At 42.1% G+C, this 18,554-nt stretch overlaps 1 protein-coding gene across 1 annotated transcript; it reads right to left on the reverse strand.

Annotated features, from left to right (window-relative positions):
• Positions 1-182: 182 nt before the first annotated feature.
• On the reverse strand, positions 183-14,686 carry LAS1L (LAS1 like ribosome biogenesis factor). Its single transcript, XM_039572090.1, has 13 exons — positions 14,458-14,686; positions 13,684-13,809; positions 13,418-13,487; positions 12,137-12,218; positions 10,875-11,069; positions 10,233-10,279; positions 9,751-9,860; positions 8,971-9,056; positions 7,853-8,068; positions 6,515-6,650; positions 5,556-5,935; positions 4,497-4,638; positions 183-1,948 (listed from the first exon to the last, which is right to left on the reverse strand). The coding sequence occupies exons 1-13, from the start codon at positions 14,652-14,654 to the stop codon at positions 1,858-1,860; spliced, it is 1,878 nt and encodes a 625-aa protein (XP_039428024.1). The 5' UTR covers positions 14,655-14,686; the 3' UTR covers positions 183-1,857.
• Positions 14,687-18,554: the final 3,868 nt, after the last annotated feature.

Here is an 18,554-nt window from a genome sequence, read left to right on the forward strand (position 1 = left end):
TCTGTATTTAAAGTTTGTAAATGTATTAAAAGAATTGCAAGAATCTAAAAGAAGTATAGGCTATCACCTATTCCCTTCTGCTCTATGTAAATGTTTTGCACAATTATTTAATAATATGAAATATGTTATAGTTTATATATATAAAAAATTTTGCTTATTTAATAAAACTGAAAGCCATTGGATTATTTGTTTCTAGCTTTTTATTTTTCAACCCTCTTTAGACAAGACCCCCAAAAAGCTTTTTTGCCCGAAACAACTGTTGCAGTCTGTCCAAGTCATTTATTGGTAATTTTTTTAGCTGATTGCCTGAAAAAAATCCCAGATTCTCTATGTGGGGTAATGGCAGATACACAGGGCAGTAACTACAGCTGATCAAGGTCCTCTAGTAGTAGTAGCAGCACATGATCTTACCGAGTGCACTTCTTCCAAGGGGGAAAAAAAGCTACAGATGGTACAGTATTTGCCAGGACCACACATTCCTATTGGAACTGTTATGCTTGTTTGCAATACAAAATACAGTAATTGAAGTAATTTCATACTCAGCTAAATAAAAGTAATAAAAGAACAAATCTCTTTCACTCAGAATTTTCTAAATAAGCTTAATTAACTTCTGGGAAAAAGAAGTATTTCTAAAAATACTTGGAAGGGGAAGGGCTTCCATGAAAAATCCCTCATAACAGAAAGTTTATTTCCTTTTGCATTGGCACTGCTTGCTTTTAGAGAAGGAAATGTGCAATGCATCTTCCATTTTTGGATGCATGGTAACAAGCAACTGCAGTGTAGAGCAAGATAACAAAAAATCTAGAGAAGAAGGAATAAAGAAATAATACATTCTGGACATCTAGCTAAGCCTTTACTTGAGAACCTGTCCAAAGCATCCACGAAGCTGCTCTTCTAAACATTTCAACCCTATGCAATGTACTGCTAAAGTCGTATGTCCCTTTTTGTATCCCTTCCTACTGCCACATTATTCTTTCTGTTTAGTTTGTAAAACCTGCAAATTATTAGACGGACTCAGAGAAAGCCTCTGTTTTACCCTCTAGCAGATGCACTCTAACAAATTCTTACCGAGGAGTCCTGCAATAAATATACACTTAAACTCCTGGGTTTTTCTGACAGGTTACCACAGAAGCCTCTTAAGTTCCAAGAACCTGTAATACAGGTAAAGAAAATGGAATAGGAAAAACTATCTGGAAGCCATTTTTCTCAACAACTTTCCACAAGGTACTTTTTCAGTCCATTTCTGCAGTCATCATACCAGCTCTCAGCAAACACCACAGTATTGGTTATGAATATCAGCAAAATCATCAACAGAAGTAACATGAAGCAAAACACTTCAATCAAAAAAGAGACAGTAGTGGCTTCAAGACTATCACTTGAAAAAACATTGTGACAAAAACATTTCAAAGGTATATTTATGTATCTCAGTACATTCAGCCATGCTCTAGCTAGGATTGATCCCTGAAGCTTCATTGAAATCCTAGAAAGATGAAAACTGGTAAAATCACTCCTCCAGGACAGCATCACTGAAATAAGAAGGGCTCAATAGTCTTGCTATTGAGGGCCAGAGGACACTTTCCAGAGTGAAAACTGAGAAACGGCATCCAGGAGCAAGGTTTGCCTTCAGTTAGTTGTATTTATTAACTATTTGGCAAACTTCAACTGGTTAAGCAAGACAATGGCTACTGTACATGCAACTTAAAACACAACACCTTTATAAAACAGTGATTTTACATGGTAAAAATCAATAAATCACAGCAACAACTTCTCCTGACTATTTCCCCACCACCATTACTAGATTTCCCACACCACTTAACTTGTGCAATACTAAAAGTCACAGAGCACTCTGCTGCTGTCTCAGAAAAGTTGAAGGCCACTTTTTATTTTATGGAAGTCATTCTGGGTCCACAACAATCCTCCTGTCATGGGAATATTCAATTCTGCAGAGCTGTGAGGAAAAGAATAAAGCACATAATCACTAGGCTGATTTAGAAGCTTATATCACCAAAGTAATTTTGATAGCACTTTATTTCCAAAACATTCTCATTTTTAGCTCTGAAACATTTATCTGCTGAAATGTCCTTAGGTTTTTAATCAGTTTATTCCAGAGAGGCAATAGTCCTGAAACATGAAAGGTACAAGGCACAAACCAAAAGAAAGGTGACCAGGTACTAGCAATTGTGAGGGAGAAATGACTGCAGAAATAACCAGAGAACAATTTTCATCTGAACCTTCATCTGTCCTTTGCAGCTAGGAATACAAGCTCATCAGGTGAAATGCTAACACAGCAAGCAATTGACATGAGAACAGTCTGTCACAAATCTTAAAATGCTTATCCTGTACACTGATACTACCCGTTTCTATGGCTTTAGAAAAAAGTCATGGGACTTAGACGTGCAGCCCCTAAAGCAACAGCAAGTCAGCAACTCCACCCTCAGAAAACTCTCCAAGTGGTCATTATTGCCAAATTTGTTCCAGCTGTCAGGTAAAACTGATGCTGGGAGCTAATAAAAAGCACATATGTTTATCACAAAACCCAAACCATCTGCCTGAGGGATGACAGCAGCTATTCAAAGCTTCAGAGATTGCCTCAGCAACACTAAACGTGAACTTTGACAATACACATGCACAGCATAGACCAGAAAACCCAACAATGAACACAATCTTTTGGGAGGAAGGAATTGCAGAAGGACAAAGAAGGGCATTGCTTTTAGAAAGGGCGCGTCCCATTGCCTATGCTGCAGATGCTATTCCAAGCACCTTACAGATATTTTCAAAGTAAAATGTCAAGTTTTCACAATCTCTCATACCATCTTTCAGTACCTGCCTTCATGAGCCTGGCAGAACAGCTCTCTGCAGACAGAGAACTTGGAGGGCAGTACCAAAATTAAATAGCAAACACCCGTTCTGGAACAGGCCATACAAAAACCTTTGATGGGGAAGAAAAAACCCACACAGCTACAAGCCAGAGGACAAGGTTTCTGCACAGAAGAAAACGTTAAGCAGTCAAGAAAATCTGCTTATTTCTGCCTTGGGGAAGTCAGACCACCTTTCCAAAACCACATATCCTTTGGCAAATGGAGATGCTGCTATGCAAGGGAAGTAAGAATAATGAACAAGCTGCCATTGTAGCACTCCTGATGAAACCTGGATTATTTCCAGGCTCCGCTTCAGGAATAAATCAGCTTCTGCTCCTTTCTATTTGTGGGAACAACAGGTTTTCCTCATGTTTCTTTCTAAGATTTTTTTTCTTGGCATCCTGCCAGGCTGTAATCTGAGTGGAACAAACTGTCTGCCCCTTTCCCCACACAAAGAGATGCAGAAACACATGTTACTTTTGGCCTGCTATGTGCTTTCTTATTTTCTGCATGAGTATTTTCTAGTAATACAAGCTGCATGACACATTACACTGTTCAAAAAACAGCCTGAAATGTACGTATCTGGCCTTTAGCTTTTTAGCCTGCAATTAATATACTATCAGTCCTCACTATGACTAAATCATATTTCAAAATGCAGTCTAGGCATCTTCCTCCAAAGGAACACAATGTTACTGATAAGGGAAGGTCAATTAATTTGATCCCATGGAAGATGGCCAACAGGATGGAGAAGAATGCAAGCCTTACTTTTTGGAAGATTTGAAACTGGAAGTTTGGAACCTGAACACAACTCTGAATATGTGAAAATATGAACACCTGCAAGATTTCTTCTCAGTGAAATACCCCAGGCTGCATGATTCTCAGTTCGTCACACTGCTACTAGATTGGGCCCACCAACCACAGAAAAGAATCATGGATTAGAAAGTTGTCCAATCAAGTGTTAAGGAAAATAACTGCAATTTGCTTCTATTCTGAAGCATTCCTTGGATTCAAATAATAGGAGACAGATTTATATGTATGTGATGAAACTGATTTGACAGCTTACACCATTCAAGTTCCTATGACTTAAAAGTGTGAAATACTGACCCTATTAAAACATCTACAATGGGATGGATAACTGGATAAGCTTCACTTAGTAACAAAAGTGATCTGACCAAAGCTTTATAGAATGCTCCCGTTATTTCCAGGACAAGCTGTGTTTCTTTACTGAGGTCAGATCTGCAGTTCTAAATTACTAGCTACAGCTCTAAAAGGTCACTGGGCACTGCCAGCCTACTGAGGATCAGAGCCCCAGCTAATAAAAACACAAGTTGTCAAGCCTGCTGGGGCTGTGCTGATACCTGCTAAACAGCAGTATTTCATAATCCTTGCAATGTTTTTTTTTTTTAAATGAGCAGGAGGAGTGAAGATAGAAATATTATAAGATGGCGTCCTCAAAGGATACCATTAGGGTTAGGTTAGTAAGTATTAGAGATAATAGCAGATATTCGGGTCAAACCATTTAAACAGAAGTAAAAAGGAAATCTCAGCCTTAATTTTTCACATGGTATAGTAAAAGGCACAGAAAGAGAAATGCATTTCATGGCTCAGGGGCAAAGTACCGCCCACACCATTACTCACTTTGTATTGAGAGACTTCCACTCATCCCTCACTGGCTGATCAAGCAGGGACATCATAGAATAATTATCCAACATGAGACCATCAGGGTCATCTGTCTGACCTGGGAGTTTCCCAAGAGGAAAGTCTTTCCATCGTACTTCATCTAGATAAAAACAGTACAAAACCAAGAAGTCTGAGTTTCCCAAAGAGATTGTCAAAAGACAAGATGACCCTCCCCAAGTCCACAAATACTGCCTCATGCAACTCAGCCATTCAGCAAATGATCTGAACCAATGTCCCAGAAGCAGAGGACAGTTTTACTTCTGTTCTCAAAACATCCAGTTCTAACAAGCTGCTCACATCAGCATAACTAAGATCTCTTCTCCTTTTTTTACTTCAGAAAATTTCCCAGTGGATGGAGTACAAGAGTTCAGTCTTCTAGTGGCTGCTTTTTTTCCTTTAAATGCCATTTTGACTTCAACTCTTCTCCGCCAACTTCCTCCTCCTGTGTTCGAGTCCCTCCATGACTCATCCAAAATTCTTAGCTACAGAGACCTCCAACCCCCATGAGAAAGTATAGCTACTGTAACAAAGCTAACAAAACACTTGATACACTGTTTATTCCTTCTAAAAACTTGTCTTGCTCATTTCTGTTGTTTGCCACCATGTCATAACAACCACTTTCCCAGAGCATAGAACTTAGGTTCATAGACAAACTGTGCTTTCAAATACCCCCAAGTCTGACAAAGAGAAATCCAAGAAACATCCATATTTTCTTCACCATTCACAGCTGGCATATATCCTGCCCCATCAGTTGAATACACTGAAATTTCAAAGTTTGGAAAAGCCTAATAAAATAATGAGACAGTAATAGCATGCTCCTGGAAAACCCACTCGCACTATTTTAAGAGCTTAAGAGAAATGACTCCTGCACATAAACGAAAGACTGGAAACTTCACATTTTTCAGTAATCTGGCATTTAGATTACTTTGAAGCACAATTTAATTATGGCCAGACCCAAAGGGCTGAGATGTCTTTGCATTTCAATTAACCTTTGTCAGTGATAGAGTCACTTTTTACCTGCGGTGATCTGCCAGGCGGACCCTTGCAGTGCTGCCCTTTTCTCAGCAATAGCCACCATGTTACCAGAATGAGCAAGTCCTTCCAAAGGATTTGTTTCAGTTACCATCTCCTCTTCCTCCTCTTCCACTTCCTCTACTCCATCATCTCTCTCTAGCACATCTTCTTGTTTCTCTACAGTCTGCCCTTGATTTTTAACCTGATTTTCTTGCCTGGCTCTCCACTGTAAGCTCTCTATAGTATAAATTGGCTGTTCACTGCCATCTGAAGAGAGGCCTGGACTGGACAAAGGGGCACCTCCTTCTGTGTAAATGGAAGCAAGATAGAGAAGGTTCTTCCTAGAAGAACGTGGCAAGCGAGGTCTCATGATTGTGAGGATCCTAGAAAGGAAAAAGGGCAATGGAAAAGTCTTAAAAGGGTTGATAAATCTTCATCTAGAGCCTTTTTTGCTTTTAAGTGTTTGTTTTCTCCAGGACAGCTGGCTCACATAGTTCATCTAACAGGCAAAATTTGATTATCCCCTGGTCAGTGGATGCTGAAATACTCTACCTTTGTGATTAAAATTAAGGACTTGGGATACTTCTAACTGAATTACTGCTTTGCTGTTTTCATATATAAAAGTTAGGAGCTGTGGTAAATTCCTATTACCTGAATAAGCAGTCACATCTCTACCAAGTCACTTTGTTTCTGAACAGGTTGCTTTAAAAGCCTCCCCAGATAACCTCTGCTTTCATTCTGAAGGTACAATCATTTAGAATTCTTTTCCTTCTTCTCTTTGTGTGCAATCAATGGGGAGATGAATAGCAGCAAGCATGGCTTTATATGCACCTGCTACAATTTCTGCCAGATCCAAAGAGAGGCAAGGGAATGCAGCTATAGCTCAGTGTATCACTAGGAAACCAAAGCTGTTACAGAGCACTGTTTGCAGTTCCCTTTCCAGGTCACAGGATCAAACTTACAGCTGAAGAAGATGTGGGGTTGCCCAGCAGGGAGCTTCCAAGCAACTGTCAGTCAATCTTATCCACTGCAAAGGGACTTTATGCAGGAACAGCTCCTTCACAGACACCTGTTTGTTACAGTGTTGCCTTTTCTTCCCTTCAAAGAAGATAATAAAAACAACAGGGTGCTCAAAACTCATCAAAAACATACCCTTCATCCCTCTGCATTTTTACTGGAACACATCCTCAAATAAGCTGGCATTTTAACTCAAGTCCATGACCAGCTATATCGACCAAATACATCAAGGTTGTTACAAAGGACTTGGCTGTGCATGGGCAGCTCAGGTAGCTCCACAAGACCTGACCACAGTGCAGTGCAGACATTCCCAAGCTGGCCCTGAGCACATCACTCCGGACAGGAAAGCCACAAGATGTGTTTGAACGGTTTTATCCCAAATAAATGCAGTATACTGTATCTGGGACCCAGTATCATTCCAGATAGCTCTGCAAAGAGTAGATTGAACAGCTGGGAACTAGCACCACTCAGGGATCTTGGTACATCATAGATATGTTTAGCACTGAGTGAAAGCACCAAATATTAACCTATGACTGCCCGAGATACTGGCAAAATCTTTGTGCAGCCTGAGCCAGACCAGGAGAGGACAGAAGAGGCACCAAAATTAAGGGATGGAAACCTATGCAAGGATGCACTGTGTCACAGTATTAAAACCTTGTTAGCAGAATACCTGTGACACTGTATAATTAAGGCCCTTCAGTGCTCATCTCTGTAATGAAACATACAGTTTGCCAATTTTAAAAGTTCTAAGTCAGGAACTGAAAACAAAATATTACTTATTACTTTTGTGTAAGTTTAGAAGGCATAAAAATCCTGTGATAGGATCAATAAAGGACAGCAACACTATTTAGTATCCTATGAAGTCAGGCTTCTGCTAAGGGAGGAAAGAACTGGGAACAGGGATCTCATAACAGACTGCATATAACAGTGGCAGATAGCATATAAGGATGTTATTTCCTACAAGAATTGATATCTGGAAAAATTAGCACTTAAGAGCCTGATCCTTCCTGCGAGAAACTGGCTTTTCCTATCCTGAGGAGGCTGCGGCAAACTTACCAATAACAATTTCAATTTTTTGCTAAGAAATACATAACATGCACAAGCTGCACGTTGAAAAGTCTAAGAAATGCAACAATAAAAGCTTATGTTCACGTGAGAAAATATACTAATTAGGCAACTGCACTTTATGTATAAAGGTCCCACCACTTTATTAGTGTAGGTTTACACCAGTACAGAAGAAACTCTTACGCTTTTTTAAACTCAGAAATTCCAGACACACTCACCAGCGTTTACTTTGGCAATGCCAGTCAGCAACTCAGAAATCCAGTTGATCAAGAACTGAGGCCGGAGTTCTGAAGAGTCAGAACATTCCTTCAACTCTATAAACATTTTCTCTATTAGGATCTGTGTAAAACTTCGTGAAAGGAGGCCTGACAGCAAAGGCTGCCAAAAGCAGTAAAATGTCGGGGGAATTTTGAATTGCCATACCTCTTTATTTGCTGCAATAAGAAGAAAAAACAAAACAGAGAAGCCAGAAATTGGTGCTTTGTAATTTTTTTATGAAATATAGGTGTGACACTCGCTCCAAACTAAAGAGGTTTGTTCTAAGGTGATTGATTCCAGCATATTTCCTGAGGTCCTCACTGAAGCTGAAACTATTATTTTTCTTATACTAGGCAAGTAAATTAAGTAGCAATTTGATAATTAGCACAAGGAAATTATGAACACAGGAAAATCTACCTGTTTTGCTAATCCCTTTCCAGTTTCATCTTATTTCTCGTATCATTAAGAACTATTCTGTCTAAAAACATACTGCAAAGACAAGGTTCATTGAGCAAAGCAACGTAAAATCAAAAAGCTTTTACATTTTTCTACTGTTATATAGTCATGGAAATTTGAGAATCTTTCTTGGAAAGTTCTTTGGCTGTGAAATAGGGGATTTATTTATTTTCATTCCCTCTAGGTGCCTAATTCTCTTGCAAACAATAAATGCAACTCCACACATATGGGCAGCAGCTTGGAACTATGATGCAACTGGTCAACGAGGCTCAAAAAACCCCATCCATTTTGATTTGCTTCAAATATTCAGTGTAGAAAAGAAACTAGTGGGAGTTCCTGAAATCAGCAACTATTGCAGAAAAGGGTAGAGATGCAAGCCTTGAAAGATGTTTTGGCTAGATATTCAGTGCTGAAGAGCTATCCTTCCATCCTAAGAGACTTAGGCAAAAGCAATAGCTAAGCATGGCCATAAGGGGTTCTGCAGAACAGGGCAAAAGACGTTTAAGGACCCAGATAGAATATGCAGACAATCACAGATTTCAATATAATGAGAAAAAATGAAAAGACTTGGTCATAACACTAGCTATGCATTTTCTACTTGCATGGTGCATAGAACACTAACCTTCATACTTGATATTTAGCATCTTCAGACAATCCATCTTTGGGATGAGAAAGCCATCACTGAGAAGAGCTTCAGCCACTGTCTCCCTAGAGCAGAGAGACTTATTACTGCCACTTACTCCTTTACCTATCAAAACACCACTTGCACCAGTTCTGAAACAAGTTTGGCAGCCAAATACCTGGAACTGTGAGGACGGAATGGAGAATTTTTTGTTCGAACAAAAGATCTGGTAATGCTGTTCTTGTACAGCATATATATTTATATTCAACACATAAGGAGTTACAGCTCTTATCTGTAACATTATACTCTCTCCCCTCTACAGTTACACTGATCAGATTTCTCAAAGTGGGTCAAGATCTCCATGAAAATTTATATGGTAATAAGAAAGTCTCAACACACTAGGTCCTAGAGGCTCTGTAGTAACAGAAAGATAGAAAATATAGAAAATGCCAAGTATTGCCCTGAAATTTTTAAGAATTCTAAAGGTTACTGTGAAATCAAAATCTCTACAGGGTTGTTGGGAGTTTTTGAAGACACTGAAGATGCTGCATGCCTTGGGGCCAGCATCGCTAAGTCTGGGAAAACACCTTGGAGATCATCTGGCACAAGGAATACTGCTTGCTAGCACAGATCAACAACTCAGTCCTCAAAGATGTTGAGGAAACAGACTAACTGCTTTCTCCATGATCGGGTATAGGACATTATGAAAAGACAATTTAATAGGTCTACAGCCTAGTTCAGCACTGTACCTTTCACCTCTGTTCTTTATCAGAGACATACCTGTTTTCCTGCATCAGGTCTTTGATCTGAGCCAAAATCCAGTCCACTTCTGAAGAGGAATCAGACCACAATTCTCGAGACTTTGAAACAGACTGCATAGTCTGCATAACCTGAGTGAAGGAAAAATTCAAGCATTAATAGAAAATATACTCCCATGGCAAACACAAAAACATTATTGCTATGACAAGAAGATGCACATGCCACATGTACTTCATCAACAGCTTGGAAAACTTCACAAAAGTTCCCCTTCCTTGGGATCTCAAGTAAGTACAGATCTCCTTTATAAACAAAGTGTTCACATTAGGAACTGTCACAGCTCAAATTGTTTGTTCTCTGTAGTGAAGATTTTCTTTGGCAAGCCATGTATGACAACATTAGCAGACAGACCTGCACAAGGAACTAAGACAACAAGGAAGAGAAGACAAATTGCCCAAGAAAGAAAAGAGAATTAACTAAAGTGGTGATCATCAGAGTGCACTTACACGAAACTGCTCATTCTTGTAAGATATCAGAACATCTCTGACTTTTTCTAGAAATAAACATAAATATATCATTTAAGCAGAAGATCAACTACGTAAGGGAATTTTGTATCTGAGGAAGCTGCTTAGTTTTGCTAAATTTACACTCAAGGAAGGCGTCAAATGAAGCCAGCAATTCTGTTCAGACAACAGAGGGAAGACTCCCAAAACTCTCAGACTTTTCCAGCAACATAAATTTTCTCAAGTGGGGCTGAACCACGATTTCCATATTTTATCACTAACAGTAGCCAAAGACAGGTAAGTTGGATAAACCCAGACAGCTCAAAAACAAATCCCTAAATAGATCAGTGTAGGAAGAAATTGTTCCCATATGCAGTTTATGTTCTGATGCATATTTGTATTCCTAATACTTGCATTTTGCATCAATTGCAACAGCGCTACAGCTATTCACAAACCAAAGTGCTACAAATTTGGAGAAATACTACCAAACCAGTCAGTCAACCCCAAGGGCAATCTACCAAGGCCCAAAGAGGAATCCCAAAATCTGAGCTGAAGGTATATCTTTATGCTGGAAGATGACATATTTAAACTGCTTTCTCCAGTTCATCTAATCCTTGTATCTGCTATTGGTCTAGGAACACCTGCCATGGAATTCCTTGTGTTTCTGACGGGCCTCATGCTGCGGGGTTTGAATCTCCCATCCGTCACTGTCCAACTCTGCATTTGCTTCCACCTCTTCCTGTTCTTCCTCATCCTCATCCTCACTTTCTTCACACAAGTTATTGCCCAGCTGACGGCTCCAATACATCTTTCGTAGCCAGTCCAGCACAACATCACAACCTAATGGAGAACAGAAAACATTATCTTCTCAGTGAGAATTTCTTTGTTACGGCAAAAAATAATATAGGTGGTATATTGCTAACTTGTATTATGAAAATAAATACTACTAACCAGTTATGAACCCTAAAAACACAAAAAACTTCATTAATGAAAAGGTGAACAAGTTAAAAAAAACCCAAACAAACAAAAAAACAAACCAAAACCAACCCCAGAAAGAAACCAGGAATAAAACCCCAAAATCCAGTATCACATGCATGGTAACTACCCCTCATTATTTTGGAGAGAAAAAAAAAAAAAAAAAAAAAAAAAAAAAGATTGGACGCTGCTATGGCAGTGCACCTTGCTCAAGGTAGGTCAAACTTAAGCAGAAACTAGGTCCCTGCAGTGGCATTCTGATGAGAAAATGAGTCAGTACTTTAGCATCACCATGGTCAACATAGCATCTACAACAATAACATAAATTTTTTTGTGCAGGGACTACACTATGCATACATCAGATAGCATGGAAAGAAAATGCCTTTACTTCCAACAGCATTTTCCCAATTCAATCTAAGGACCCTGCTGAAGATTATTTAGCTGGCTTCTCCATCCTTTACCCAAAATTCCCAGGAATCTCTTCAAATGCTATGAGCTGGTCATTCATTCAGGTCTGCAGTATCTACTTTTCTCCCTAAATGGGATTTTTTAAGAATCTTAGGTACTGCTAAACCATCAGGAAAAGCTTTTACCTATTTCCCCAAGACGAACTTCCTGTGCTGTAAAAAAGCAAAACCACCAAACTCTTGTTTCCAGTAATTTTTTTCAGGGATAGAAGAAAGCCTCTTAACATCTGTCCTGTAAGGAACCACAACCTGGAGCCAGTGGACACAGTTCAGCTACCCCCACAGGGCAGTGGCAAATCCTCCCAGTATCCGATACCACAACTCTCCCTGCCAGGACAAGCGCACTGCCTGTCCTGCAGCACCCCAAAATGAAGGTGGGGTGCCTCAGGGCCTGCAGCACTGGCACTGCCACCCCAAGCATGCCTCAGGTCACCCCTCCCAATGCCACCCACTGGTGGCACTCACCCTTGCGGCACAGAGCCAGCCGCGGCAGCTTCCCGTGCGTCAGCTCATGACGGAGATCCACAACCCAGATGGGGATGTCCACCTGCAATAACAGCCAACACATGTTACCCCTCTGTTTCCACTGCATCAGGCCACACCTGCATGCAGCCCTGCAAAACTGCAGAGAGCCTCTGCCTAAGTGGGAACAGCGCCTTCCCAGCCACTCCTGCACCGTAGTTCCCCTGCTTCCCACTTCAATAATGGGCCAAGATCCCCCAATTCTCTGATGCCAGTCCTCCTGTGGTCTAGGACCCACACAAACTTGCATTTTACAGTTTAAGATTTTCAGTGTTACATGCAACAACAGATTTCTTTTTAGACAGAGGTGTTACATGTAATTTAATGATCCTGAGAAGCAGTTCAATTATATTTAAATGGATGAGACATGCTGGATAACTATATATCAAAGACACAAATAATATCATATATAATACTCAAATTTACACAATAATTTGCATGCAATTTTTTGCAACTTCCCTGAGGACAACTACCTTAAACCTTTAAAAGTCTCCTACCATAACTACCTTTATGCAAGACCTTTGCTTTTAAGCTTGATCAGTTTTAAAAAGTGAGAAGCAGAACTTTTCTCAAAAACCCAGGAAAAAAATAAAAATCAATTCAACATTCTCATGCAGGGGCCCAAACCTACACAGAAGAGTCTCAAATACTGTCTGTCCTTCACTGTCAAAACTTGTTCAGTCCCAGGTATGGTGCTCAGTGCAGCTGGCAGTAAAAGGACTCAAGTTGGTCCTGCTACTACAATTACAGCTTGAACCTTCCCTCCTCCACACACAAGTGGAAAAGCTCACCTGGAGACACAAGATTAAAATACCTGCAAATGTGTTTTTTATGTATAACCTTGCTTGTCAAAGACTAGAATTTATAAACCACAGAATTTAGCTCTTTTTCCTATCTCAGTAGCTAAGAAAGAAAAATGTGTAACAGTATGTCAAGTGGGACTACATACATGTAAATCAAGACTTTTGATCACATGTGATTCAAAAACCTTTAATGATCATCAGCCTTTGTTACTCTTATTGTGACTTCGAAGAACAAACTTTTAGATCCAGTTGCAATAAGGCTGTTTACAACTTTGCACCTGGAATAAACTAGCATCTATATTATTTTGGCTACAAAAGAATGACCCCCTACAATTTGCTTCACTCAGTGTTGTTGTTAATAACCAAAACATATCTTTCTGTATAGACGTAAATTATCAAGCAACTCTTATTTAATATTTACCTCTCTGGCTAACTGTCTCAGAGGAATGCTGACCATCTTCTGTTTCCTTTCTGTGATCAAGTTGACAAACCTGCATGCAGGTTACAGAAAAAATAAATTACTATCAAGAGCTGCAGAGAAGCTTGGAACTCCAGAGACAAACTCCCCACGCGCTGTACAACCCTGTGGTCCCAGAGACACAAAGTGAACTTGGACAGTTTAATAATGACATCTGTCCAGGTCTTTCTCTCTCTCTCTCAAAGCACACAGGCCTTCAGAGCCCTTACCTTACAAGAGCCAGCCCATAAGAGAGGATGAGCTCATGTGACTTCAATCTGCCAGATGAATCGAGGACCTTACAACGGATCAGTTCTGCCGTGCAGTCCACTGCAAGAGGCATTTTTGGACCATACCTGGAGGCAAAGGAAAACCAGGTGAGCAGTCTCACACAAATACACTCACCCTGTAAAAATGGCAACTTTCCAACTATGTTTTGTGTTCTGTGGTACATAACAGCCTGAGAAATGGTATGCTGAGACAGAATCAAAGGCTCTTTCCAGAAGGCTTCTATTGGAACAGAGTGATTACACGGTTACTCCTAAGCTCACGTTAAATGAGTACTTACTGGTAGAAAGCACATACACAAGATGCATTACCTGGGCGGGTCTTGTGTACGGATGCAGCAGGGGCAATTTGGGGGCCTTGAATATGCTCACCGCCTCGAGAAATCAGCCCGTGAAGTTGCAGGCATGCGGGGCTTCTACCTCGCCTGCTCCCACGGGGCCACCGTGCTCTTGGCATAAGCTACGTGCCCGGAGCTTCCCGCAATGGAGAAGGTGCCCTGAAAGACGGGGCCGCCTGCCTGGCTGCACCGGCGGCCTGCACACACAGCCCCGGCCGCGGAGCTGCTCCGCTGGGGAGCCGCGCCGGGTCCTCGGCGGCCGCCGGGCCCAGGACCGCGAGCGCCGGACACAGCCTGGGCGAAGGGCACAGAGGGGCCGCTCCAGGGACAGAAGGGCAGCCCCGAGAGCCGCATCCCGCTCCCCGCCCGCGGCCCGTACCGGCTCTTCCATGCCGAGACGCGGTCCAGCGCATCCTGCTGCAGCCGGCTGTCCCCGCAGTACAGCCCCACCATCACCTGGTCCCACTCCGCTCGGCCCCTCCACGCCACCACCGTTCGCAGCGGCTTCAGCCGCCTGCGGGCCGGGCACGAGCTCGGCCGCCCGCGGCGCCAGCCCGGGCCCGCACGGCCCGACATGCCGCCACCGCTAGCGCCGCTCCTCCCTCCCGCCTCCCTGCGGGCCGCCCCCGCCCTGCGCGCTCTGCGCCGCTTCCGCTTCCCGCTCCCGCCGCGCTCGGGGCGGGTGTGGCCGCCTGAGGGCTGGCTGGCGGGCCCCGGGAGTGCCGGAGGGCGGTGGTGCTGCTGTGGGGATCCGCTGCGGCCGGAGGGGCTCGAGGCCAGTGCAGAACAGGCGCATCCTCCCCTTGTGCAGCTGCGGGGAGCTGACGGACGGCGAAATGTGTCCTGAATCAGGGCGAGGGGAGCCTTGCGAGAAAGCATAGGACCATCCCCAACGGCCACACCATGTGCCCGAGAATGTTGTCCAAACGCTTCTTGAACTCTGTCAGCCTTGGTGCTGTGACCACTTCCGTGGGGAGCCTGTTCCAGGGCCCAGCCACCTTCTGGGTGAAAAGTCTTTTCCTAATAGCCAACCTAAACGTCCCCTGACTCGGCTTCATGCCATTTCCTTGAGTCACTGGTCATGAGAGTGAAGAGATTGGTACCTGCCCCTCCACTTCCCCTCGTGAAGATGTTGAAGAGCACAATGAGGTCTGACCTCGGTCTCCTCCAGGCTGAACAAACCAAGTGACCTCAGTGCTCCTCATAAAGCTTCCCCTCCAGACCTCTCCCCTTCCTCATGGCCCTCCTTTGGATGTCCAAAACTGCACACAGTACTCAAGGTGGGGCAAGCACACTTTCTGGTCAAGAACTTTTTTCTAATATCCAACCTAAACCTCCCCTAACACAATGTCAGGCCATTCCCTCGGGTCTTGTCGCTGGTCACCAAAGGGAAGAGATCGGTGCCTGCTCCTCCTCATGAGGAAGTTGTAAGCCGATGAGGTCTCCCCTCAGTCTCCTCCAGGGAGAACAGTCCAAGTGACCTCAGCCCTCCTTATACAGGTTCCCCTCAGGGCCCTTCACCAGTTCTTGATTTTTATGTAACAAGGTCACTGGGCTACTAGCCAAAATATCTATGTGTTTTTGTTGTTCAAAAAGAAGTACATAATCTACACTACTCAATACCATTTTAATGTAATTTACTTTCTTGAGGGATAGATATAGATTAGGAATATTTCTCTTTTAACTGAATAGTCTCATTACGTATGTTTAATTTTAAAATAACTAAAGTTTTTGAGGGATAAAAAAACCTACATCACATTGTTTGTACAGCAGGATGATGTTCTAAGATTATTTTGTTTAGGAAGTAAAAAATTCAGTATACAATAACATTTAAGTGTTTAAATTTCATTAAGGTTGTATTTTGATTTCGTTTTGATTAAGTTTTGTCTACATGTATGATTTTTCTGTTCACAATAGCATTCTAATACTGCTTTATTTTTATTGAAACATGAGGTAGCTTCCCTCTAGTCCAGTACAATTATAATGAATTAGTTTTTGTCTAAAGTGAAAGAAAAAACATTGCAAACACAAAGCCCATGAGAAGTTGGAGAGGCAATGACAGTTGGTAACATGCTTTTATTTTGAATCAGAATAAAAAATCAGAAACTGGATATATCTTAAGAATCAGATTGTCAGGATGCAGTGGGGGCCAGCAATACCTGGAAGGTCAGTCAGTGAGCCAGAATCCAAGCACCAAACCAAAACTGCTGGAGCAGGGTCCTCATCAGCCAGGGCCTAGCTACACAGTACCGGGTGAGGTGTGCTGAGCAGGGCATACCCAGAAATGGCCACCAGATTCAGCCAAGATTCCTCTCATCATGAGGCCGATCTGTGCTGACGAGGAGTGAATCTGCAGGCCCCTATTAGGATCACATCCAGTGATGGTTTACCAGGGTCACACAGACCAGTGATCACCTGTTACACCCAGAGTGAAGCAAACACTTTGATAAGACCACAATGAGACATTTTGATTGAGTAAAACCATTTGGTTGCAATAAAGACAAAAGAAGAGAAAACATCTACATGTTTAACATGAAGATACAATGTGTTGATACAGATATAATCTCCAAAATAAGAAAGATGTAATGAGGCATTTTTAGCTCATGAAAATCTTTCTATCTTTATCTGTTAGAAAGTGAAAAAATCCCCACTTTTCATAGAACCATAGAATATCTCAAGTTAGAAGGGATCCATAAAGATCATCAAGTCCACCTCCCTGGTCCTTGCAGGACTATCATATGACACTAAACCATATGACAAAGAGCACTTTTGCCTCCTATAATGAAAGTATCAGTAAAAAGAACACATTCTTGCAAAATGGCTTCGGATTTTTCAGTAAAAAATTACTTCGCACATGCTGACCAGTCCTGCTAACTTGAACTGACCTGTGAATCAGCATGTAATAAATACAGCTCCTCCTCCTTTTTCATTTTCCCAGCACTCCCCAGTGTGGTAGCATGAGGAGCTTGTCTCTGGAAAACATCAACACAGCTTCATACAGTGCAGAAGTTATGGGGAAATGGGGCCTGTGCTTGGCAATACATCTTTGCCAGGAAGGTGAGAGTCCTTCCCATCTCTAGACCACACTTCTGTCTCATGGAGTCTCTTAGTTGCATGTTTCCCAAGCAAGAGGAGCACTATGAGACATTTTGGTTTAATGAATGGTAAGGGAAAAGCACTGCTGCCTGCTGGTATTACCCATTATGAGAGCAGTTTGTGGTACGGTTCCCTGATTACTCCAGTGCAGCCCAGGAAAGGAAGGGACTTAGGCTTATCTGTGCTTATGACTGGCTCCTTTGGCCCTGATGGGGAGCTGGTAATTATAGAATTATAGAATATGCTGAGTTGGAAGGGACCCACAAAGATCACTGAATCCAGCTCTTAGCCCTGCACAGGACACCCCAAGAATCCCATCATGTGCCTGAGATCATTATCCAAATGCATCTTGAACTCAGACGGGCTTGGTGCTGTGACCACCACCCTGGAGAGCCTGTTCCAGTGCTCAACCACCCTCTGGGTGAAAAGCTTTTTCTTGATATCCAACCTAGGAGTAGGTGAGAGCAATGGCATAAAAATGGATTGCATTGGGTCCACAGATGTGATTTTCAGCTGTGTGGTTTCCTTAACCAACCACGTAATGCACTTTGTGCTTAGAAGTCACCATCTTCCTAGTTTGCTACATTCACCCCCAATGCTTTTATTCTTACTGTATTCTAAAACTCTGTCCTCTTTCAGTTAAAAATAACATATTTAACACAAATTGTCTCACAGTGGGTTAAGGACTAAGCTGCTTTTGATGCCCAGCATGCTAAATAAATTCATGGTCATGAGGTGTCTGCTAGACCCTTAGACCCTTTGGCACTTCCTTGTGAGCTTGATTTCCTAACTAGGTTTCTAAAGAAGTGAGTTTTGTGCCTTCCCATGCCAGCCAAGCACTTCCAGACTAGCATTGTCTGTTCATCAGGAGCAGCAGAGAGGACGAATCAAGCCTTCTGCAGCAAGACAAAATGAGCTATACTGGCTATCAGCTTTCTTGTTCAAATGAGATTTTGGGGCATAACTGCACAAAGTGAGGTACTTTGCTAGTACTGCAAGTAGAAGCCTGACCCAGGTAGCCAACTGTTCTGTGTCCCATATCCTTTTCTTGCATTAATTTGCAGCTCCATCTCCCTACCCCTTTTGCCACAGAGTGGTGTGGATGCTAAAAGGCAGGAGCAGAGGAATTTTCCATCTGCTGAAGCATTTGTGAAGTTCTTCCTTTCTCATGCTTTAGCTGAGAAACAGAGAAAGACGGTTTGGTAAACTATCCACAGGTGCAGGCTGTTGTGAGAACAGTGGAATTGTTTTCAGTCTTGTGAGAATAATATTTTGAAATGGGTGGTTATACTGCTCAGCCACTCACTGTGGTGGGTGGCTAGCCAAGGGGCCAATCATGTAATTTCTCTTTTGCGATCCATACTATAAAAGATGGGCTTT

The sequence above is a fragment of the Corvus cornix genome, chromosome 4A (assembly GCF_000738735.6).
Source record: "Corvus cornix cornix isolate S_Up_H32 chromosome 4A, ASM73873v5, whole genome shotgun sequence".
Taxonomy (NCBI): domain Eukaryota; kingdom Metazoa; phylum Chordata; class Aves; order Passeriformes; family Corvidae; genus Corvus; species Corvus cornix.

Bases quoted from the DNA above. Each gene is read 5' to 3' on its own strand.
- LAS1L (XM_039572090.1), bottom strand. From the start codon at position 14,654: ATGTCGGGCCGTGCGGGCCCGGGCTGGCGCCGCGGGCGGCCGAGCTCG. The intron at 6,651-7,852 runs GTGAGTGTGTCT...TCTTCTTTGAAG, and splicing joins CATTGCCAAAGTAAACGCTG to GGAAGAAAAGGCAACACTGT. The intron at 4,639-5,555 runs GTAAAAAGTGAC...GTTTTTATCTAG, and splicing joins CGCCTGGCAGATCACCGCAG to ATGAAGTACGATGGAAAGAC.